This window comes from Megalobrama amblycephala, linkage group LG20, assembly GCF_018812025.1.
Source record: "Megalobrama amblycephala isolate DHTTF-2021 linkage group LG20, ASM1881202v1, whole genome shotgun sequence".
Classification (NCBI taxonomy): domain Eukaryota; kingdom Metazoa; phylum Chordata; class Actinopteri; order Cypriniformes; family Xenocyprididae; genus Megalobrama; species Megalobrama amblycephala.
In genome coordinates, this window is record NC_063063.1 from 19249791 (window position 1) to 19274841 (window position 25051).

The 25051-nt window shown below is 37.6% G+C and overlaps 1 protein-coding gene across 2 annotated transcripts; it reads left to right on the plus strand.

The window, feature by feature from the left end:
• Positions 1 to 2155: 2155 nt before the first annotated feature.
• dusp3a (dual specificity phosphatase 3a) lies at positions 2156 to 23371 on the plus strand. 2 transcript variants are annotated; one of them, XR_007181946.1, is made up of 4 exons: positions 2156 to 2635; positions 12449 to 12675; positions 19484 to 20682; positions 22269 to 23371. XR_007181946.1 is itself a non-coding variant. In XM_048170942.1 (3 exons), the coding sequence occupies exons 1-3, from the start codon at positions 2469 to 2471 to the stop codon at positions 19690 to 19692; spliced, it is 603 nt and encodes a 200-aa protein (XP_048026899.1). In that variant the 5' UTR covers positions 2156 to 2468; the 3' UTR covers positions 19693 to 23371. The 2 variants fall into 2 exon arrangements, 1 of the variants encoding a protein (XP_048026899.1); XM_048170942.1 differs by having other exon boundaries at positions 19484 to 23371.
• Positions 23372 to 25051: the final 1680 nt, after the last annotated feature.

Genomic DNA, 25051 nt, shown 5'->3' on the forward strand with positions numbered 1-25051 from the left:
TGAATATTAAGCACGTAAACTATGACTGAATGAATTAAAATGCATGACTAAGGCAGAGCAAATAGTTTCTTTCATTGTGTTTTGACCCTTAATCCAGTTTGCTTTTCAGAGATTTTACATTTTTTTAATTTTTTAATTTTTTTTTTAAATATGCTGTCTGTGCAGATTTGTTTAAAATCTAATAAATGTACTGTTACTCCCTCTAGTGGTTTAATAGATAATTACAAATTTGGGTTTAGGATATTATTGTTTACAAGCTTTCACGAAACAATGCATTATTATTTATTTTAAAGGTGCAATATGTAAGCAATTTTGCAGTAAAATATCCAAAAACCACTAGGCCAGTGTTATATATTATGTTCACTTGAGTACTTACAATATCCCAAATGTTTGCAACTTTTCTTGTAAATCGTGAGAAAATTGCAATTTTAACCAAGGCTCCGGGATGTGTGAGGAGTCGCCTCTCAATTTCATCATACCCGCGTTGCCCTCGGTTTCTTGTTTTATTTTGTAGAAACCATAGAAACACCAAAGACGCTTTAATATTTACATGTTTTAATAGACAAGGGAACAACTGTTTTGATATATTTATAGACAAAAAACTAATTATTGTCATATAGCTCAACACGTTTAGTCTTATTGTTCAAATTTCATTTTCTTGATTTTTTGCAAGTAGCCTACCATGCTTTACCATGCCTCAGAGAAAAACACTGTTTTGTGAAGTAGCTAACATAGCATAATCAGATGCAGCTTTATTTTTAGTAACAGTAATACAGAATTTTCTCCATCATATAAGTTTTAAAATTAGTTGAATGCATTTTATCAACACAAGCCATCCAGCATTTAATATGATATTCTAAAATCGATCCAGCTTACTACAGTGTGCAACAAGTGTCTCACAGCAGCCGCCGAGCAAACGTTAACGTTATAACATTTTCAACACACTCAAATGTATCTAAAATAATAAACAGAGCTGCGTTACCTCATACTCATGACCGGAAAAGCGGAAGCGGAGCCAACGACTGAGGCATAATAAAAGTTCCGCTGCTTGCGGTGGGTGGTGCATTCGTCTCTCGTTAACAATCGCTCCAGCGGCCTCGTTCAGCTCCAACAACACTCGGTCCTGCTCTGCTTCATACTACAGTAACGTTAATAATCGCATCCATGAACATGATTTCTTCCCGAGTCCTATCTCAACTGGTTTCCACGGGCTGTGAGGTGAAGACCACATGTCCCCAAGATTCCGCGCTCAAACTTGCCGTCATCAAGCTTCGCCTTTGTTTTGAATAGGCCTCTAGCGGACAGAAAATCGTACATATTGCACCTTTAACACTACTCATGCACAAGGCAGTAGTAGTTTATGAGTAGAAACAGCAAAACTGGAAAATGACACCCAAGGAAAGGCAAGATGGAACATAATGGGAAGTAGGCCTATACATTTCTTCAAATTAAATGCCTGTGACTAGAGCATTAGTGTGCTATTAAAGACACTTTATATCCTGAGTGAAAATGTACTGTAAGACAATATAATACTGACTTAATATGTGAACTTCACAAGGATCTGTGGCTTATCTGCGGCTATATATAGGCCTAACAGGTATTCCCTTCGTTGTGTGGGGACAAAATGTCCCCACAAGGATGGCAATACAAACATTTTTTTGACCTTCTGGAGAAATTTTATGTTCATACGCAAATGAAGCCACTCTATCAATATCCAGTTAACTTTCTTTCTATTATAATACACTTTTGGCCCAGATAAAAACATGTTTCCTTCTGGGAGCACTTGTAATAGACTTCAGTGTCTGTCAAATTTGACATAATCAAGCAGATAGATTAAGTTTTGGAGTTAAAATATGTGGGTTAAAAGCCACTTGTTTGATTAATAAAGGAGAGAGAGAAATAAATAAATAAATAAATCTTAATTAGCCTACTTTTATTAAGCCTGCCTGTCACAACATCAATTAACACACAAATCTAGCCTCACATGAAGGGAGGGGTTAATGCTCAGTGATATTCTCGTGTTACTAGATCAATGGACGTTACTAAACGGATTACTTGTTGAGAATAAACGTTAAGGTCAAACAACATCTGACATGAATGTGTAAAATGCTGTCTAACCTGTCTGAACTGTGGATGGATTCGACGATTGAGTAGCGTCCCCTTTAACACTGCTCCCATTGACTCGTGTATCGGTGCGTTGTCGCCATCTTCCGCCAGTTCTGTTACTGACCTCACCGGAGCATCACATCAGACCGCCGGTGGGCGAGTCCGGGTGTGTCTGTCTGCCTGCGAAAGAGCGGCCGTGCGAGCGTGCGTTCGGGAAAGCTCGCAAATAACACCGAGAGGGGAGGGAAATAAAATGCTGGGGAATCGAAAGCGGTCACATCTTCATCACTAGACACTTGTTGTTTCTTTCTTTCTTTTTTATTTTATTTATTTATTTTTTGCTTTTGGAGGAGGATAGAAGCATGAAGAAGCATCTCAGCCCCGCGAAGGGACCACTGGAAGTCACCGTACCAGACACCGAGGTGACTGTACAACAACTCAACAAGCTGCTGTCAAACGGCAGCGGTTTCTACAGCCTCCCAGCACAACATTTCAACGAGGTCTTTCCCAGGATTTACATCGGCAATGCGTAAGTTCAAACGATCTTATGTAGACCTGTCTGCAGGAAAACACTGACAGTTATCTGCTTTCAGCTGTTGGTCAAATGTGTTGATTCGTGAGGTGACACTGGCAATTGATCTGTAGCAGGATCAGTAAATACTACCCGAATCTTTTACATTGTCTAGGTGCGAAAAAACAAACCTGTGAATGGAGTGTGTCACATCTCCACCTAAGAGAACAATCACGATTTTGATAACGTTTATATAGCGAGTCAGTTTGAGTCAGATTGCAAAAGAAGCTGCTTTTCTCCACGACCGTCCTCTATCGGTAACATCTCGCTATCTCTCTGAGATCACTGGTTACAAAATCACTTCATTTCCACGTCAGTCACGTGTTTCTTTGTATTAAATTATTACTAATGCATATTAAGTGCATATTTCCTCTCTCATAGAAAGAGAAAACGAGCTCAAGGGGTTTTAATGAGTCGTATTCTTTTTCTCGATTCAAAGATTAAAATTCTTGCCGATTTAACTGCATCGATATTGAAAGATGATTGAATCATGTGCTACAGAAAATAAACATAATTGGGACTTTGGACTCAAAATTCTTTGTGTAACTTCTGTGACAAGTCCACTGTCTCCACTATTTGCATGTGGTTTTGAGATAATCAAAAAAACTATAAAGGTAGTCAGATTATGTTAGTTCACTTATTTTCAGGTTTTAAAGTCACCATGAAATCCAAATTGCCAATTAAAAAAAAAAATCTTTAATCAAAATTACGGAGCCCGAAGCTCCGGTTCCTATAAAAACAGTCAAAATGATGCACAAGGGACGCGCATTTAGGACTGCGCATGAGCATTAGCTTGATCTGGCCTGGAAAATACAGTTTTTTTTTTGTCATGATTTGAGTGTTTAGAATAGTGTTGTTACGATACCAAAATTTTGACTTAGATACGATACCTTACTTAAATATCACGATACTACGGCAAAAACCTAAAACAGCAGGAAAAGTAAATAAATAACATATGCCAGAACTTCTTTCTTCACCAGTGTGCAGGCTGATAATTCTGGATTTGAGCTTCAATGCCATGAAGTTAGAGTTAGATTTAATATAATTTTTAATGTTTATTATTTTCATGCTCAATAAAATTGTAAATTATTTGCTGTTATGCTTTTGTGCTGTTTTTTTTTTTATACATGTAGGTGTTTTTGACAGTAAGATTATTGTAAAAATTAGATTACTGTAAATACTTAGAGCAATGTTATTAAAGCAGAAATTGGTTTAAAATAACTGTATATACCCTTCACATATTTATGTATTTTTAAATTAATTTTATTTTTGCTACCAGATATCACTTATTAAAGACTCAATAATACACCTCAGGTCTGCTTGCACGAGTAAAATAAATAAAAAACAATCATTTAATGTTTGAGAGCATAAACAATGCTGGTATCACACTAACCTGTCGCTCTTTAAATTATTTATACAAATCGGGATGTTTGACGGCAAGATGTTTTTGACTCCCATCGCTTGCGTTATTTTGTAACATCTTTTGCAGACGGGCTTTGTGGTGTCCGTGGGCTTGCCCTGACTGTCGGCAATGTAAGCGTATATTTCGCTTCGTGCATCTGCTTTCTCAACAATTTGTGGACGGTCTGCAAGAGCACCTGTATTTACAACCACACCTCTCGTTTCGTTACCATGCGCAGTTGAGATGAATAAACACGCACTCAATGGGCCCTATTTTAACGATCTGAAACGCAAGTGTCAAAGCGCGAAGCGCAAGTAACTTTGTGGGCGGGTCTCGGCGCTGTTGCTATTTTCCCTGCGGGATAAATGGCTCTTGCGCCCGGCGCAAATCTAAAATGGGTTGGTCTGAAGTAGCTTCATTATTCATAGGTGTGGTTTGGGCGTAACGTGAAATAAACCAATCAGAGTGTCATCTCCCATTCCCTTTAAGAGCGAGATGCGCTCGCGCCATGGCGGATTGCTATTTACATGGCGTACACGCGATGAGTCAGTTAATATATATGTGTGTGTGTGTATTGGCACGATTGTTCAATTAATTAGCCAATTTCGTTCATCATTATAAGTAGTAATAGGCTGAATTGAAAATAGGTAGCCTAATTCTAATACACGCAATGACTATTCATCATTACATTTTTATATTTATGTACACAATAATATTCTTTTACACTGTAATCCTTTTGTTTTTAATATTTGGCATGTTTGTGTGATGCGCATCCCTGTGTGTAATAAGCAAAGTCAACGCGCACTGTGGACGCGCCCAGAGGCGCAGTTTCTACCAACGCGCTCTAACAAAAAAATATTGCGCCATTGACTTTAGACCAGGTTTGAGTTGGTCTATGGCGCAGTCTATTTTCAGCTCCTTAAAATAGCAATGCGCGGGCAATGCGCCTGAACACACCTCCTTTTTTGCGCTGAACCGCCCAGGGAGCGCAAGTTCATTCACTAGTTTAGCGACGTGCTTCTGTGGAGGGAAAAGCGCGCTTTGCGCGGGTGCAAAATAGGAATGACACATGCGTCGGTGTACAAACTCAATTGCGCTGGGTGCAAGATAGGGCCCAATGTGCCTTAGAAGCAGCGCGCTGCACGCACACTGCCACCTGCTGTCGCACATTAGGAAATACAGCTGGCACTCAAAGTACCTGTACTAATAAAATGAAGAACCGGACCGTTTTTAAAAACAGGGTATCGCGATACCTTTCTAGTACCGGTATATCGTGCAACACTAGTTTAGAAACAAAATGTATGAGTTGTTGTCAGATTTCATTGGTGATTTTAAATATGAAATTTATTCGAAAGCTTGGCAAACAGCTTTGGAGAATTTAATGTTTCCCCATACAAAGAGATAAGAGCTGCACTTGCATGCCCGTTTCTAAGATGGTCGTCGAGTGACTTGTCTCAAAGGTGCCCTAGAATCAAAAATTGAATTTAACTTGGCATAGTTGAATAACAAGAGTTCAGTACATGGAAAAGACATATATTGAGTTTCAAACTCCATTGCTTCCTCCTTCTTATATAAATCTCATTTGTTTAAAAGACCTCAGAAAAACAGGCGAATCTCAACATAACACCGACTGTTATGTAACAGTCGGGATCATTAATATGTACGCCCCCAATATTTGCATATGGCAGCCCCTGATCGAGGCATTACACAAGGGCAGACAGTATTAATGTCTGGATCTATACACAGCTGAATCATCAGACTAGGTAAGCAAGCAAGGACAACAGCAAAAAATGGCAGATGGAGCGATAATAACTGACATGATCCATGATTACATGATATTTTTAGTGATATTTGTGAATTGTCTTTCTAAATGTTTTGTTAGCATGTTGCTAATGTACTGTTAAATGTGGTTAAAGTTACCATCGTTTCTTACTGTATTCACGGAGACAAGAGCCGTCGCTATTTTCATTTTTAAACACTTGCAGTCTGTATAATGCATAAACACAACTTCATTCTTTATAAACCTCTCCAACAGTGTAGCATTAGCCGTTAGCCATGGAGCATAGCCTCAAACTCATTCAGAATCAAATGTAAACATCCAAATAAATACTATACTCACATGATCCGATGCATGCATGCAGTATGCATGATAAACATCTTGTAAAGTGCGCGATTTAAAGGGGCCGCAGCCTGAATCGGTGCATAGTTAATGATGCCCCCAAAATAGGCAGTTAATAGGGTATTTTGAGCTGAAACTTCTCAGACACATTCAGGGGACACCTTAGACTTATATTACATCTTGTAAAAACTTTGCTAATAGCACATTTTACTAATTGGTTCCCTCGTTTTAAGTAAATTTGGGTGCACACTGTACAATTTTGGCCACAATTTTCTGTCTGAGACAAAATTTGAGAATCCTAATGCTGTGTTCACACCAAACGCGAATAGAGCGTCTGGCGCGAATGATTTCAATGTTAAGTCAATGTAAAGACGCGTTTACGCCCGTCTGGAGGTCTCGCGGCGGGAATGAGGCGTTTAGCGCGGCGCGGAAGACGCGAATTCGCCTCATTCGCGCGTCTAGTTCGCGCGAATGACGCGAATTGAGCGTTTCGCGCGAATGGTGCTTTTTGTGCATTTAGCGTTTGACGCGAATTCGCGTCTGACGGCCGAGTTGAAAAATTTGAACTTTGGCGTCAATTCGCGCCGCGTTAACCAATCAGGAGCCTGCTTGCTGCTGTGGCGGCAGGCCCGCCCGGAGTCACTGATTCAAAATGGAGGAACGACTGATATTATCAGTGAGCAGTCACCCAGAGATTTATGACACAAGTTCATACTTCAGACAGGAATAAAAAGGACCTCGCTTGGAAGAGTGTCAGTGAGGAGATTGGGCTACCTGGTAAGTTGTAAATACACATTTCACTTTTGAGTCACGTACACGTTTATCGACCCGCGGCCTTCCCGCGACGCTGACCCCTACGCCGCTGTTCTGCTCTCCAGAGCAAATACAAAGCGGTAGCTCTCTCGATGAACGCACGATCAACATCAGCCATCTTGCAAACAGACAACCGCCTAGCACTTGCCCCTCCCACAAGAAGCGGATTTCGCCTCGGACCTGCGTCAATTTCGCTTCAAACGCTTGTTTTTTACGCGCGTCTATTTCGCTCTAGACGCGCGAATGCATTCAAAATGTTCAAGCGGCAAACTAGACGCGGTAGACGCGAATTTGACGCTCTATTCGCGTTTGGTGTGAACGCAGCATAAAAGATCCTGGCTCAAAATCTAAAGTCTTTGATCACTAGTTTGACAGCCGATTAATGACCATTGCGAACAAATTTTACCTCAGAGGAAATTCTGGCAGTGTCAAAACTTTTAGGCACAACCTCCTACGACAGCCGTCAAATCAAAAACCAATAGGAGCACAGAACCTGATGACACAATTAGTGAGACAACAACAAACAACCACTTGCTCCACACATGTTTTTTTTTCTTCATTTTCTTTTCAAGAAAAGCCATGATCAAAATGAATGCTAGAGATTGTTTTTGTTTGCTAGCCACCATTTTTATCCCGCATGTAAATGCAGCTCACTGTCACCGAAAGTTTCACAGGATTGATCCGCTTTTAACGCGTCTTGACTGCCGTACAGTCTGACATTAATGACGTCTAAGATCCTACAGTGTGACATGACTTACAGCAGGGATCATGTTCGTACAGTCTGACAAGCAACAGTCATAAAGGTAAATGGCTTAAATCGTGCACACTATATGATAATTCGTTCCTGTGATTTACTAAATTGTGGCCACATTCATTCCCTTGTTTTAGTTAAATCAAAACGAGGGAATGAATAAGTTTAACATGGCCACGATTTACTAAAACAAGAGAACAAATTCTTAATTCGTGGGAATGAATTCTTAATTTGTGGCAACATTTCTTCTTCTCTGATGATGTGTTTAGTGGCGTGAGGGCGGGACAACCTGTCACTCACATGAGATCACAGCAATAGCAGACCACAACAATTCAATCAATTCCCGACAGACAAAATAAAGTCCCGCCCTACATTTTTTCTTGCTTGAGAAGCCGTTTTACTTTGCGTTAGGTCATGATTACATTTTTAGTATTGATTTGTTCCAGGAATACATTTTTAAAGTAATGCACACGGACACATTGCTCTTCCTTATAAATAGTTTTTGGTGCAGTGAACAGTCTTAAGTACATTCTTGTTTTTGTTCTTTGTCTAATACATTAATCGGGAAGTATTTTAATTACTGTATAGATGAATTTTAAAAGTTTGAATCGAATGAATGTTGAGTACATCGAATAAAATTGCTTTTGAATTAAACCAGAATCAGTTTGCTGTCAATTCAAAGATTCACATCCCTTCACTGCACTTGCTAAAGTAGTACTGCTCAGAGGCAGATCAAAGAAATTATAAGATGCAATCAGTCATCATGACATCAGTCTGATTAGGTCTCTAAAATATTCGTTCTGGCTAGTTTGTGACTAATAATATGAATGACAAGAAATAAGAAATACTTATTGTAATAGTAATTGAATAACAATTCAGTAAATTATTTAACATAATATATAAATTGAAACATACCAATATACTAGCCAGGTACATAAATTGTCCAACTTTTTGTGATTATCAGCATTTGCATTTGCGATTGTCAGATTAACAGAGGTGTTATCTCTCCCATTGTGTTAGCTCCAGAATGCTGTTATTCTGAGCGGATTTCAAATAAATACAAAAATTTTTTTTATTATTGAATATAATGTGTATTTCTGTAATGAAACTGTAATGAACTACTAACTGATATTTTGAATGGTTGGAGTATTGCTTTATGCTTTAATTTTCATTGCAAGACTGTAAACAACACACCCGTCTTGGACATAGATGGCATTATGTTTTATGAGTTACTTTCTCAGTGTCACTTATTTCTTTAATAAATCATCTCACATAAGCATCATTGTATTGGATAACTATAGAACAAGCAGACATTATCTTTTTGTAACAATCAATTTGAACATAAAACAACAGTCTTATGTGCCTGGCTTAGTCTGTTTTCCTACGAGCAGCAGGAATTTACATGTGGTCATTTGTAGACATTGACAAAACATTCTCACTGAGCTGCTAATGTCTGTATCCGCCCTGTCTGTAGCTTCCAGATTTATTTATATTCAATTATAATGTGATAGATAGATAGATAGATAGATAGATAGATCAGATAGATTGATACATAGATCGATACATAGATCGATACATAGATTGATAAAGTCTACAATATAAGCAAAATATACAATATACACACCTACATGTATGATAAATAGACAACTTAAAAGAATATACTTTATAGACAAGTAAATCTTGCACAACAAATTGTTCTGACACACACAATATGCACAGTATGCACAAAAAAGTACATTTTGCTCATGTATTATATTTCACAAAAACATAATGTCTGAAATTGGATGATCCCATCCATAATTACCCATCTAGATAAGATTGAATGTCCACATTGTTTTTAGCACGTACTGCACTGTTGTTGCTTGTTCAGATTCTTGCCAATACAGCACATTAATAAAACTGAGTGCAGATATAAGAGTGTGCCAAATCTTTGGGATTATCATTTAGTTAGTGTTATGATTGTAGGATATGATCTATGATACTGTCTTTAGTAATACAAAGTCATTATGATTATATATAATAATTAAAATCCTAGAATTTTGCTTGTGCTGGTTATTGATTATGGTTTCAGCATTTGTGTGGCATTGTCACTACTAAAAAAATGTATCGGTTCATGTTAAAAGTAACCTCCGGAACAATTTGGACCTTTTACCTTATGTAAAGGTGCAGTATGGGGCAATGGGCCACTTTTTTCATAGCACACCACTCTTTGTAAGACTTACATTAATAATGCATGTTAAAGGGACTGCAGTGAACAGAGTGCAGGACAGGTGAACAAGATGCAAAGCAAACACTTTCTCTCTCTGTCTTTCTCTCTCTCTCTCTCTTTCTCTCATGCACATGCATATACACATACATATACAAACACAGGGAGAAATATGACCACAATCTGCAAAGGCTCCATATAGACAGAGTCTCACTGGTTAGGGGAGAGTTTGAATTATGGGTGTTGGGCGGCGCATCAGAGTCCATCACTTCATCACCACTGAAGAGCCTGCGCTGCTGGCAGAAACGGAGACTGATGGGCTGCTACATCCTCCAGTTGTAAACCAAAAGGGCTGCAGACTTTATCTTTATTTAGGGTGTTCTTTTGAAATACTGTGGAAATACAGTGTCATATATATATGTATACAGACACTGTATTTCCACATGTATTATATACATTTTAAAATGTATATAATATATATATATATATATATTCTCCATATGTGCAGTCTTTAATCTACTGCATAGTAACGAGGGATGGCGCTGAGGAGAGGACGAGAGAGACATAAAGAGGCTGGATTTTTAGCAGACAAAGATGAAAGAGTTCCAGGTGCTAAAGCAAAATACAGACAATGCAACTACATGTCAGAGCATTCTGCTCCGCTCTCTTCTCATCTCTTGTTTTCTCTCTCTGTGGACTTAAAGTCCTATTTTGGGCACTACACTGGACGCCTATGGCTCTTTGTATGCCTCTGGGCGGCAGCCAAGATCTCCTTGGTGTGTCTGTTCTGGTTTAGAACACGGCTGTCTCCAGGGGCCCTCTGACATCGGCCGACATCTCTGCCAACTAAAAGCGGCTCCACAATTCACTCCAATCAATCTCAAACTAGACACAGAAAACCGTTCTGTATAGTTGGGGCTTTTTGGGTGGGGTTGGCAGGGGTCTTTGGGTTTGTTGGAACTACAACCTCAGAATGCGCAGATTGCCATTGTTTATCGCAAATGCATAAAACTTGTACATAACAAAAGGGGTTACGTAACAGTTTATGAAGAATTAATGATTACAAGGTCTTTAGCAGTGAAAGAACAAGAGAAACGTCATTCAGTTTTAATATACCTTTAAAAATATATTTGCAAATAATGCTCTGTTTACACTGCCAGCGATTTTACAATTGAGTATAGTGCTGATAAAAATAAGATGTTAAGGCCCATTCACACAAAGGACGAATTGGAATCACTTTCAAAATAATTTTTATTAGCTGATGAATGATAAAAAACATTGCCAATAAGAATCCATTCTGCTTTAAAGAGCTTGAGCATTTAAAGAGGCAGAGAACATAACTGGAGCATGTACTTATAACAAACTACATTATCGTGCATTGGTGTGGACGCTAATATAAATTTATTATTATAGTTATCTTCCTTGGTGTTAATGGGCCTTAAATTTCAGCTTAAAAGAATCAGCTTTCTTTCTGCCAGAAATGAATGCCAACAATTTCAATTACATGGTTTTCCATGCATTTTTAAAAAGTGTGTCACTGTGGGCAATTGTATAGAACAGTGTCTTCACTCCTGTTGGTAGATGCTGCATGTTGAGCACCAGAAAGGTACTAAAGACATTGTTAAAATAGTCCACGTGACTGCAGTGGTTCAACCTTAATTTTATGAAGCGACGAGAATACTTTTTGTGCGCAACAATAAAAACTTTAAAAGTATCTTCTCTTCTGTGTCATTCTCCTACGCTGTTTATGTAAATGTATAGGTTTTTTCAGACCTTTCAATGTAATGGAAAAAATAAGCTCACGCAATTTACTTATGAACACGCCCGGAGACGACGGAAAAACACGGAGAGCATCAGCTTTCATTTCTGCTCTGACAGACGCAAGACCACTGTGAACGCTGTAAGTGCATGTTAGAAATAAGGAATGGTGAGAGAACATTGTGTTTGGTACATTTTTTGTCTTCAAACCAAACTTGGGTCTTTAGCCGACAAACTTTAAATCCTGTCTGGCTAGCACACTTCCCATAATGTTTACGTGTTAGGTCAGTAGGCAGGAGAGTAGGTGGTCTTTTGTGCTGTTGGAACACATTCGACCACATGAGCGTCTACACTACTGTAGGAAAGCAATCTGGTCAAATGAGTTTTCGACTACCTCTGGAAGTGGCCTTGTAATGTTTATGAACATCACCACCATTTAAGTTTCGTGATCTTACTTCTTATAAACTTTATGAATATTACTTTGTTGTGTTACTGAACACCCACATCTAGTCACGATTCAGTTTTATATCGCTTTGTTGCTTCATTGAAAATGAGCAATATGGTCATATTTTCTTGGTTTCATTGACTCAATCTCAACACATTTCTGGTCTTGGTTTTGACTTAAAGGAGCTGGTCTCAACTACAACACTGCCTTAAAACATTACAAAATTGGTTTGTTTGTTCCAGGTGAGCTTCACACGTGCTCTGCTTCTGCTCCCCAGGTTTGTGGCCCAGAATGTGATGCGTCTGCAGCGGCTGGGTGTGACACACATACTGAATGTCGCAGAGGGAAACTCTTTTATGCATGTGAACACCAATGCAGAGTTCTACACCGGAACTGGGATCACATACCACGGCATACAGGCCAATGACACTGAGCAGTTCAACATCAGTGCCTTCTTTGAGGAAGCGGCAGACTTCATTGATAAGGCTATGGCACATGGAAAAGGTTGGCTGCTCGTCCTTCTATTTTTGTAACTTTTTTGTCTTCTTTAGACCTACAGTATATAAATTAATTGTAAAGAAAGTATTTCCCATTCAACAACAAGACTATCCCAAGATATTACAGAAATCTTGTTCAGTTAAAATAACACAGATTGTTAATAATTCATGAAGTATTAAAGGTGCCCTAGATTCAAAAACTGAATTTACCTCAGCATAGTTGAATAACAAGAGTTCAGTACATGGGGAATGACATACAGTGAGTCTCAAACTCCATTGTTTCCTCCTTCTTTTATAAATTTCATTTGTTTAAACGACCTCCGAGGAACAGGCAAATCTCAACATAACACCGACTGTTACGTAACAGTCAGGGTGTACGCCCCCAATATTTGCATATGCCAGTCCATGTTCAAGGCATTAGACAAGCCAGTATTAATGTCTGGATGTGCACAGCTGAATCATCAGACTAGGTAAGCAAGCAAGGACAACAGCGAAAAATGGCAGATGGAGCAATATTAACTGACATGATCCATGATCACATGATATTTTTAGTGATATTTGTAAATTGTCTTTCTAAATGTTTCGTTAGCATGTTGCTAATGTACTGTTAAATGTGGTTAAAGTTACCATCGTTTCTTACTGTATTCACAGAGACAAGACTGTCATTATTTTCATTTTTTAAACACTTGCAGTCTGTATAATTCATAAACACAACTTCATTCTTTATAAATCTCTCCAATAGTGTGTAATGTTAGCTTTAGCCACGTAGCACTATCAAACTCATTCAGAATCAAATGTAAACATCCAAATAAATACTATACTTACGCCATTTTGGGGGTTATATTAGCTGTGTGAACTTTGTTTATGGTGTTTAAGGCAAGCGCGAGCTCTTGGGGCGTGGATCACGAGATTTAAAGGGGCCGCATACCCTGAATCGGCGCATTTATAATGATAGGCAGTTAAATTTATTAATAAAAAAAAACTATGGGGTATTTTGAGCTGAAACTTCACAGACACATTCAGGGGACACTTAAGACTTATATTACATCTTTTGAAAACATGTTCTTTGGCACCTTTAAGCCTACAATGTCTTTGCAGAGATAAAATACATACATGACTATGCTGTGGTATTCATAACTTGACCTTTCTCTAACAAGCCAAGTTGCTTATTTTTACACCAACCCTTTTCCCTTATGCCAGCATTCTTGTATTTATCACTGTTTTTTAATGCTTTTCTCGCACAAACAACAAACAAAAGTCAGGACATTAAAAATGAAAGGAAAGAATACAGTAGATTTATTGAAATGTTATATGTATCCATGGATAATAATGCATCCCAAAGTGGACCTGGTAGTCCCTATACACACATTTTATCCCTAGATATCTCACACCAGTCGTTTTAATTGGTGCATTTAAACCCATCTTTTATGGCATGGATTTTATGCCATCTCCAACACAGAGGAGCAATTATAAAGCGTCTTAATTGCAAGTCATCTTGGCAGCAGGAGCCCAGTAAGCGGTAAATCAGACAGCAAGCCTGGGTCGAGGGAGGACACTAATCTTTTCACTTGAGAGCTTAAGCTGAAACAAAACCTCTAGAATATATGCTGCCACTTCGCAGCCCGGCTGAGCTCAGCTGTGACATTTGCGACAGCCATGCTTACAGTGGGCTTGATGTCATCTGGTGAATTTGCAGGCTGAATCACAATGAGCAGTGGGAGGGATAAAGGTCTGAGTGCTCCTGCTGCCTCTGAGTCACACTGAATCTGTTTTAAAAATATGCTCTGCATAGGGGTGGGTCACGATGGCAGATTTGTTGACTAGTCTTAGATTCTTTCTTGTTTTAAGTGTAGATGCTTTAAAGGTGCACTGCAGATGATTTTTTTGTTTTTTTTTGTGTGCAGGATTCCATTACGTGAGTACCTAAAAAAAAAACAAAAAAAACCACTTTATTCTTGCCTTCCCTATACTGTGAGCCTAAAATGATTAATTATCTTGAGCAGTAGGGTCATAATTTTATGGGAAATCTCACTTATACATAAAATGCATTTTATGTAAATGACCTCACGCAAAATGGACGGCCATGACTGTTTTTTTGAGGCTCTTGCAGCTTGAGGTTTTACAGTAGAATGGTGTGTCAAGTTAAAATAGTTAAATGTTTGAGTTAAATAGTTGAGATGCCATTCACGTTGCTATGGTCATGTTGGGGGTAACATGAGTTAAGTAATCAGATTACATTTTTCAAGTAACTAGTAAAGTAAAACATTACTTTTAAATTTACAAATATTATCTGAGTTAATTTTTCAAACAAGTAACGCAAGTTACTTTGTTTTCCCATTTATGTACACCTCTCCTGTCCCCATATTGAGAGAAATCAGGAGTGAGGTGCAGATGTGTTGTGTGTGCTGTGTAAACATGATGGTTTTTGTACACTGTAAAAAAAATCCCGTTGTTTCTACGGAAAAATACCGGCAGCTGTGGTTACCAGAACAATACTGTAAAAATGACATCAAACCGTAAACATACTTACGGAGTTACATGTGAATTTTACATTTTAAATATGTATATTTAACATTGGATTTCAGTACACTGTAAAAAAAATCCCAGTAAAATTTACGGTAAAATAACATATTTCATTAACTGATATAATGTTAATTTACCAACCTAATGAAGTACTAATATCTGTTTTGTATCTTTATTATACACTGACAGTCACCAAACACAGTGGTGATGAGAGTCACATGATGAATCAAAGTTCATCACAAGCAGCTTTTCCACAAGCTGAGGAGGACAATACTAATATATAGAAGGAGCACACAGTGTCATTCACAGACACACTAAACACCATCATGGTAACATGCATGAAATTTTAAAAATGCAATAAACATTAATTTAACAACATTAGATGTAACATAAAACCCTAATGTACATAACTGATTAGAAAAAATGAGAAAAACTAAGAAGAAACAGAGTTATTTCAACAAAAATATATCAAATGTGAAGTGTCACGCAGGGAATTGTGGGAATGTCAATTTACGGTTTTTCACTGTAAATTTTACAATGAATTGTTATTTTTCACTTTCAAAAACTGTGAATTTAACGGTATTTTACCGTAAAATTACATTAAATGTACCGTTAGATCTATTACAGTTATTCACCGTATATAGTACGGAAACTTTCTGTAAACCAATTAACAGTTTTTCACCGCAGCATTTTTACAGTCTTTTACTGTTAAAATCACGGTCATTTTTTACAGTGTAGTTCTAGACCAAGGGTGGCGAGCGTCGGTCCTGGAGAGCCACAGTCCTGCAGAGTTTAGCTCCAACCTTGATAAAAACTCACCTGCCTAGTAACCCTTAAGACCTTGATTAGCTTGTTCAGGTGAGTTTGATTAGGGTTGAAGCAAAACTCTGCAGGACTGTGGCTCTCCAGGACCGACGCTCGCCACCCCTGTTCTAGACTATGTGAGTAGGCATTTACTCATCTCACTTGCACAAAAACAAATTCAGTATTCCTCAAATTAAAGGTGCCCTAGATTCAAAAATTGAATTTACCTCGGCATAGTTAAATAACAAGAGTTCAGTACATGGAAAAGACATACAGTGAGTCTCAAACTACATTGTTTCCTCCTTCTTATATAAATCTCATTTGTTTAAAAGACCACCGAAGAACAGGCGAATCTCAGCATAACACCGCCTGTTACGTAACAGTCGGGGTGTACGCCCCCAATATTTGCATATGCCAGCCCATGTTCCCAACATTATGAAAGGCATTAGACAAGGGCAGCCAGTAACGTCTGGATCTACACAGGTGAATCAACAGACTAGGTAAGCAAGCAAGGACAATAGCAAAAAATGGCAGATGGAGCAATAATAACTGACATGATTCATGATATGATATTTTTAGTGATATTTGTAAATTGTCTTTCTAAATGTTTCGTTAGCATGTTGCTAATGTACTGTTAAATGTGGTTAAAGTTACCATCGTTTCTTACTGTATTCACGGAGACAAGAGCCGTCGCTATTTTCATTTTTAAACACTTGCAGTCTGTATAATGCATAAACACAACTTCATTCTTTATAAATCTCTCCAACAGTGTAAGCATTAGCCATTAGCCACGGAGCATAACCTCAAACTTCATTCAGAATCAATGTAAACATCAAAATAAACACTGTACTTACGCGATTAGACATGCTGCATGACGAACACTTTGTAAAGATCCATTTTGAGGGTTATATTAGCTGTTTGAACTTTTTTTATGTTGTTTAAGGCAAGCGCAAGCTCCGTGGGCGTGGAGCACGAGATTTAAAGGGCCACATACCCTGAATCGGCTCATTTCTAATTATGCCCCAAAATAGGCAGTTAAAAAAATGAATTAAAAAAAATCTATGGGGTATTTTGAGCTGAAACTTCACAGACACATTCAGGGGACACCTTAGACTTATATTACATCTTTTAAAAAAAAATTCTAGGGCACCTTTAAATAAAAACAGTGAAATGGAAACTCGGAATATTACGCAAACCTGCAATAATTAAATGTTAAATAACACAGATATACTTTATGTATTTAATCTCACTTTATTAACCATTGTCTTTGCTGCTGACTTTTGATGATCCAATTCAACCATACTATTAAGCAAACTATTAAACATCACATTTTTGTCTATTTTTTTATTGCTGAAGTAAGAGTTTGAATTTTTTCATCCTGTGTCCTATTCTTCTGCAATCCAGAATGGCAATCCACAGCTAAAAGGTTTGAGCTGCGCCCTCTACTGTTCAGGCGTGAATTTGCATTTCCTTCTGACAGGCTTATTCATTTCATTTATTGTGCAAAAGGGCCTTTACATTTGCCAAAAATAAAACTTTTTTAATTAAAAAACAAACAAGCAAGCCCAGCCCAGGTGAGAAAAAGTAGTGCAAAAGTAATGGAACAGTTAGTTACTTTTTTAAGGGAGTAACGCACATTACTTTTAAATGTTGGGAATTTTTCCTGCTTATTACAACTGTGAGTATGCTACATATACTGCAAATGTCAAAGCGCTCATTCTGAAATATGAATAAGATTTATGCTTTTTTAAGGTATGCGCATACATTTTAATTTGCCTTATACAGTTATTCACTGCTGTTATATTATTATGTTATGTGTTAGATAATATTGTTTTAATTTGTACACTTAATTCAAATTATTTGACATTGGTTTGGTTAACAGCATGTATTTCAATGCAGTTAATATAATGATTCAAACACTGGTTAAATTAACATTTATTTAAAGAGACACTTAGGCATGCTACTAAAAACCAGAAAATTTGCATTGTCCTGCCTGTAGCTCTTTAATTATTATTCCTCAAATTCCTAAAGAGCCTGAAGTGGACATTGGTCCATAAGAACACATCAGGAAATGAAAAAACACACACAATTTATTCAGAGAAATATTGCTGGCTGTAATATAGACTTAAAGGATTAGTTCACTTTCAAATGAAAATTACCCCAAGCTTTACTCACCCTCAAGCCATCCTAAGTGTATGTGACTTTCTTCTTTCTGATGAACACAATCAGAGTTATATTAATAAATATCCTGATGCATCTGAGCTTTATAATGGCAGTGAACCTGGATCAACGAGTATGAGCTGAAGAAATTGCCTCCATCCATATCCATCCATCATAAACATACTCCACACGGCTCTGGGGGGTTAATAAAGGCGTTTTGAAGTGAAGCGATGCATTTGTGTAAAAAAAAAAAAATCCATATTTAACAAGTTATGAAGTAAAATATCCGCCAGACTGCCTCCGTATTCAACTTACGAAGAAAGTGTAAAACTCTCGCAGTTCTCTACGTCCTACACCTTCCCTAGTCAACTTACGGAAAAAGCTTAACTGACGTGACACCAGTTCCCTTTTTTCCGTAATTTGAATATGGAAGGCGGTCTGGTGGAAGCTACATATTTTACTTCATAACTTGTTAAATATGGATATTTTTTTTACACAAAACGCATCGCTTCGCTTCAGAAGGCCTTTATTGACCCACCGGAGCTGTGTGGAGTACATTTATGATGGATGGATGTGGATGGAGGCACTTTCTTCAGCTCATACTCATTGATCCCACTCAGCCATTATAATGCTTGGATGCATCAGGATATTTATTAATATATCTCAGATTGTGTTCATCAGAAAGAAGAACGTTATATACACCAAGGATGGCTTGAGGGTGAGTAAAGCTTGGGGTAATTTTCATTTGAAAGTTAACTAATCCTTTAAAGACGTGAAATATTATTTCAATTCAATTAATATTGTCCATCCGAGCAAGATGATTTGTACCAACCGGCCCAAGAACACATTCTATGTGAACATGCACATACTTAGAAACCAACTGGCTAGTCGATTTTGAAAATATGTAGTTTTGCATATCTGTAGCTCTGCATTGATCCACAGGGAGCAGAGATTTAGGAATCAATGAAGGCTATCTCTTTGACACATAAACAGCACAAAGACTCACAGGAGAACATAAGTAAGCGGGGCTGCTGGTGGAGGAGGCATCAGGTTTCAGATCCTCTGCTGTATCTGCCAAATAAGCACAGCAGAGGTTGGCAAGGTGAATTCCTCCAGGAGAGTGGGCAGGTCAATAATGAATGTGTACGTGTGTGTTTGCATGTTTGGAGGGGATTTGGCCTGAAGGTTGACTTGAGAAGGTTCGCAATGTAATATATTAGACGGATGTTGCAGAAGAGGCCACATTTGTATCCTCAAAGGATGAGATCTTGGGTAGCGCTCCAAACTCTGCCTTATTAAATCTTTTTTTTTTATTATTTCTCTTCTAGGAAAGGTGTATGTTCACTGCCGTGAAGGCTACAGCCGTTCGCCCACTATCGTCATCGCTTACCTCATGCTCCGTCACAAGATGGATGTACGAGTTGCCACGGCTACAGTAAGACACAAGAGAGAGATCGGCCCGAATGATGGATTCCTCTGCCAGCTATGCCAACTCAATGAAAAGCTGGCGAAGGAGGGCAAGTTGAAGACCAAATGATAGAATGTGCTCTACCCCCATGTATACTCTCAAATGCAGGCGCACACAATCAAACTAGTGTGTACAATATTTCCTGTCCAAGTATATTAACAGAATGTATGCATACATCCAGAGCATATGCATGGAAGTATACAAAGTGTATTCAAACACACACACTTTCACATACACACTCACACGAGGTGTTGTCAGTATCCTGAATAATTACTCCTGCTTCCAGCTGGCTGGTAAAGGGAAATTTACTGGCATATCTGAATAATTAAGGCTGTAGAAGGAGCAAGGGTAGCATTTTATATGTCATTACAACTGTTTTGTTTTTGCATATTTCCCATGATAATCAGTGTCTGTTTTTCACCAGGTACACCTAAAGCATTCCAATTGCCAACTATTTGTATATCTCACAAATTCAACTTTTGGAGCATATTAGCCCAATCGTCATCTGTAAAGTAGAGCACAATCATCCAATGGGCTCCTATTTGCCAGAAATACTGCGATTGTTCATTCCTTTCCTATTTGTATGTGGGGAATATGATATTTAGGTATAAAAAAAGCATGAAAATACACCTTTTAACTAATTTACAGAACTATGGCCAGATTTTTTGATGGCTTTCCAGCATTTTAAATCAGGACTAAACAGGAGGACAAAACTGTTGTGTACCAGCACACAACCCATTCACTCTTTTAACACGAGATAAATTAACATTCCACAAATAGTAGCATACAATCAACAAGATATATCTACAACAAGCCAACCGTATGTTGTAGCTCGGATTCAACAGACGCTACAAACAGGTTCAACCCGGTTCTATGCAGCAGTGATAATGAATCAGCCCCATTAGATCTCTTTACTCTGGAATCACTGTCTCTCACTGCCAAGTCTCATGCCACATTTTGTCCACCACAAGATCACAATCAGCCTTGACCAGAGAGACACGTCCGATAGGTGGAGAGCCTCTGCCATGCCAACTGCCTAATGATGTGCCCTTACACAAGGTTTGTTACCCAGAGGCTTAGTGCGCCTTTACACTGCTAGTTTAAAGATCACAGGAAGGAATGCAAAGCGTGTCAGTGACGCCTGTGGAGCGTAGATGTTTAAAGGTAGTTGTTGAATTAGAGTAGGTTTACTTCGGGCCCAGCTTTGTCTTTAAAACGGCATCGGTTTAGCACTGGAATTGACGCGTTTTGCTGAACTGCTGACTTGTTTCAGGTTTTAAAGGGGTCATATCATACATATTTTTATCATTCAATAATTTCCCCCGAGGTCCACTTATAACATTAGTCAAATTAAACAGGACGTTTTTGCGGCTGTGCCTTTAAGACTTCTATGTAAGCATCCTCTTTGCACATGAAACTAGTTTGATGAGTTACTGATGGTTGTACAGCATCTTTGCAGTAGGCTCACAAAATGGGCCGCATTGAAATGAAATTTTTTGATCAGACTGAAATACAGCAACAACACACAGAACATTTCTCTTATCGGAAGTTATTCTAGTATTTAGAAATAAAAGTATCAATCTTAGTTTGCCCATATATCTTTTTCAGGACTGGTTGAGCCATGTTGATGTGTAAATGTTAAAGTATTGGCCTTTTTGATGTTAAACATTTCAAAATTAGACTTTTTTTTTTTTTTTCTTTAGCTTGGCTTTAGTAAAGGGTGTTTTTGGATTGGGAAGTTTTGATTCCTTTAATTTAACCCCAAAAATGTGATTTCTCATGATATGACTCCTTTAAAATGAACCAATCATTTGGAATAAGTGCATGCGACAGTTTCAAACATGTAGCTTTTTGAAATAATCTAATTTCTATTGTCAAATTGGATCGACCTAATACAGTATTAATAGCCCCTGGGTCTCTGCATATTTATTACTGAGGGGAAATACTATCATACAAATCGTAGGCTAGATTATAACACAAAGCACTACTTATGCCTCTTTTTTATATTTCTATATTCCAGATATATAGCCTATACTTGTATATACATATTTAGATGTTGACATATATGAATGTAAATGAACTGTCCATAATATTTGTGTATGACCAGTATCTATTAACAATAGAAATATCTAATATATTGTAGTCAACATTCACTTTACTTTAAAATACCATGAATGCCATTGCACATTTACCCATTGTTTCATACACCTTATTGTTTGCTGAAAGCTACCATATTATTCCTGTTTTTCTTTTCACTGTGATGGAGTGTGGTGTGTGTTTGCTATATTATTTTCTTTTTTAAAAATCGCTTTTATTGTATCATAGGATCACAGTCTGTTTTCACAGCTAACACTGTTGCAGGCTTCTCACAGCATTCATCCTACTGTACTTTATCTTTGGGGTTTTGTCAAAGAATATTTAAAATTGACAAATACATTTATGTATGAAAGCATTCAAACTATAAACATTCCTTTATTATGATCTGGAGACCTAGGCTTTATACAACCTAACCAACTGTAGCTATGGAACCCTGTGTGCCGTCATAAAAAACGTGAACCAATGAGGATGGTCTGTGCCAATGGCAAGCAAACTGGGTGTTTATCAGTCATTATCACGTCTAAACTGAAATCTGCCTGTTCTTTCAGAATTTTTAGCAGCAACTTTTAACCTCAAAAAGCAACAATGACGCATTTTGACTACGCATATTTGGAAATTTCAACATAAAATGTGTTTGCTGGCGCTGTTGGCTTCAATGCTTCAGATGAGGAACACACCCTTTTCTGAAATGGATCTGTGGAAGGAGAAACACTGCCATCTGCTGTCGATAACCCGTGTGGTTTGCACAAACTGTCCTGCTATGTATTGCCTTTTATTCATATGTATCCGATTGTATGTTACACGGTGTATAGAAATTGTAATTATACAGGGAAGATTAAATGAAAATGGTCGTACCACTATATGGCTTAATGATGTCAATAGTATTTAACAATGAATCACAATGCTGCTTGGTCATTTTGTATTTATGTCCCATTATCAATATGTGATTGTTTTTTATTTAATATTTTCAATAGCGCTGATGTTCAAGGAACACTACCCAAGACTGAACACGAACTGTCTAAGGTGTCTAAATTTTGGGCTTCGGTGCGAAGTATTGTCTGCATTTTTGCATCGAAATTTGTTTTGTCCACGTGTACAAGCACATAGCTGCATTCATGTGTGCACGCCGCTCACTAAACGTAACTCTATATCGTCTGTGTGCAGTCTTTTACTCCTGTATGCTTTGTGTTGTTGCTGTAATGTGATATTGTAGATGATTGACCACTTGTTTGTTGTAAAGGACGTGGAAACCTCAGCAGTTGCAAATTTGGCAGGAGAGTTTGGCACAAATGTTCACACTCTCAAATTATGTTTAACATTTTGAGTTAGGGAGTTGCTTGATGTGGCTAAATGACAGAATTCTGGTTTTGTTTTAATCTGACTCAATCAGGAAAGGAATTACAGAATGCTTGAAATGGAGGTCAATTGAATGCATTCACATGACACAGGCTGTCTAAACATCCCACCTTAAAGCCTTATCCTGAAGATGGATTATATTTTTGATTCATGTCTTCACTTCACAAAGCAAGGTGTACAGCTTCTACAGACACTTTGTTGAAGTGCACTTGATTAAATCACAGTTATTTTTCTTACATTGGAAAATTTCTTCTTTTGTTTTATGATGTCAGAAAATAAATGGCTAAAATTAAAATATTGTGCTTTTTTTGTCTTTTTATTTATGCAGCTAGGTTAGTGATTCCCAACTGGGAGTGTGCATTGTTAAACCCATAAAATTACAAATCAATATAAAATATTAGGTTGACAATTTGTGTGAATGACACTTGTAGAGAACTATTTGCGCACATACACTACTGTTCAGTAGTCTGGAGTCAGTAACATATTTTTTGAAAAACATTAAAGTGACAGTACAAAGATTCCTATTTCACATAAATGCTGTTCTTTTAAACTTTATGTTCATCAAAGAATCTTTGAATTGTGTTTTCACAAAAATATTAAGCACAACAACTGTTTTCAACATTGATCAGCATATTAGAAGAATCATGTGACACTGAAGCAAGTAATAGCTGCTGAAAGTTAAAACATTTAAAAAAATATTACCACAAATTCTTGAACAGTAGTGTACACTGATAAATATGAATATAATACACTGTAAAACTCAAGTTCAGAATACTCAAATGTTTTGAGGTACTGAGTAAACCAACTAATTTTTCAAGTTAGTAGAACCTAAAATTTTTAACAAGTGGGGAGGGGCCGAGAGCCATAAAAGAAGCGAAGCAAGGCCATTGTGGTGCACAGGTGTCTCTCATTAACAATCACATCACCGGCCTCCCTTCGCTCCCACAGTTCTCAGCCTCACTCAACTCATCATAATGTTAATCACACACAGTTCATTTACATAAACATCACATTCAGATCTTGTTTAAATGTTAGATAGCAAATAACACATGCTATTATAACTATCAAAGAGATTTTCATTATATTTTTGCATGTATATAATCAAACAACATTCAGTAGGGGAGAGTGGGGTGATTTGTGCCAGGGGGAAGTAGTTCCACCCATTGTTTCTGGAAAACCATAGAAGAAATTGGTCATGTGACCACATAATTTTGAAAAGCCATCCATTTTACTCATCCTCCAAAGAAGAGAGACACATGGCATGAGAGGAAAGCACATTTTAGCCTTTCAAAGTAAAATTTCTATGATCAAGGTTTTTTGATTGTAGTGTCTGAACAATTATAGACAAGTTTGTAAACATTTCACACATGTTTTAGTGCTTTATCAGGCTACACAATGAGTCTATACAGTTAGCATGATGTTAGCTCTTAACTGCTGGATCATGCTAGCTTTTCAAACTTGTGGGTCCGGGGTGATTTGTGCCAGAGGGCCTGGGTTAAGTTGTGCCAGTGACCCCCACTTATGATTATTTTCAACATATTATTAATTTATAATTGTACATTGTACTCTTACATTTTAGCAGTTAAACTATGTGACATTCTTGATTTTAGACCAAAACCCATCATGCCACACACTTATAAAACGCACTTTCTGAAGATGAAAAGCATGAAATGGTCCAATGTTGTGCAAAAGGCATGAAAACAACTAATACTGTGTGAAAACTGAATGGAGATTATCGAATTATCATAAGATTTGTGAGTGATTTAGAGCACAGCAGAACTCTGTCAGATAAAGGCTTATTAATGAAAGTTCCTGTCAAATTTTTTTTTATTGTATTAAAAGGGCAGCTATAAAAAAAAGCCAGTGTTTAGCAGCAAACAGGTATTTTCATCTTCAGAAAGATCTTTCTTCCTCCCCATTTTGCATGAAAACTGTGACTTGCTTAATAATGTGGAACAACCTCTAAGTAGGGTTT

Excerpts from the sequence above, each read along its gene's own strand:
- dusp3a (XM_048170942.1), top strand. The coding sequence starts at position 2,469 with ATGAAGAAGCATCTCAGCCCCGCGAAGGGACCACTGGAAGTCACCGTA. Across the intron at positions 2,636-12,448 it reads AGGATTTACATCGGCAATGC|GTTTGTGGCCCAGAATGTGA; the intron begins GTAAGTTCAAAC and ends TCTGCTCCCCAG. Across the intron at positions 12,676-19,483 it reads GGCTATGGCACATGGAAAAG|GAAAGGTGTATGTTCACTGC; the intron begins GTTGGCTGCTCG and ends TTTCTCTTCTAG.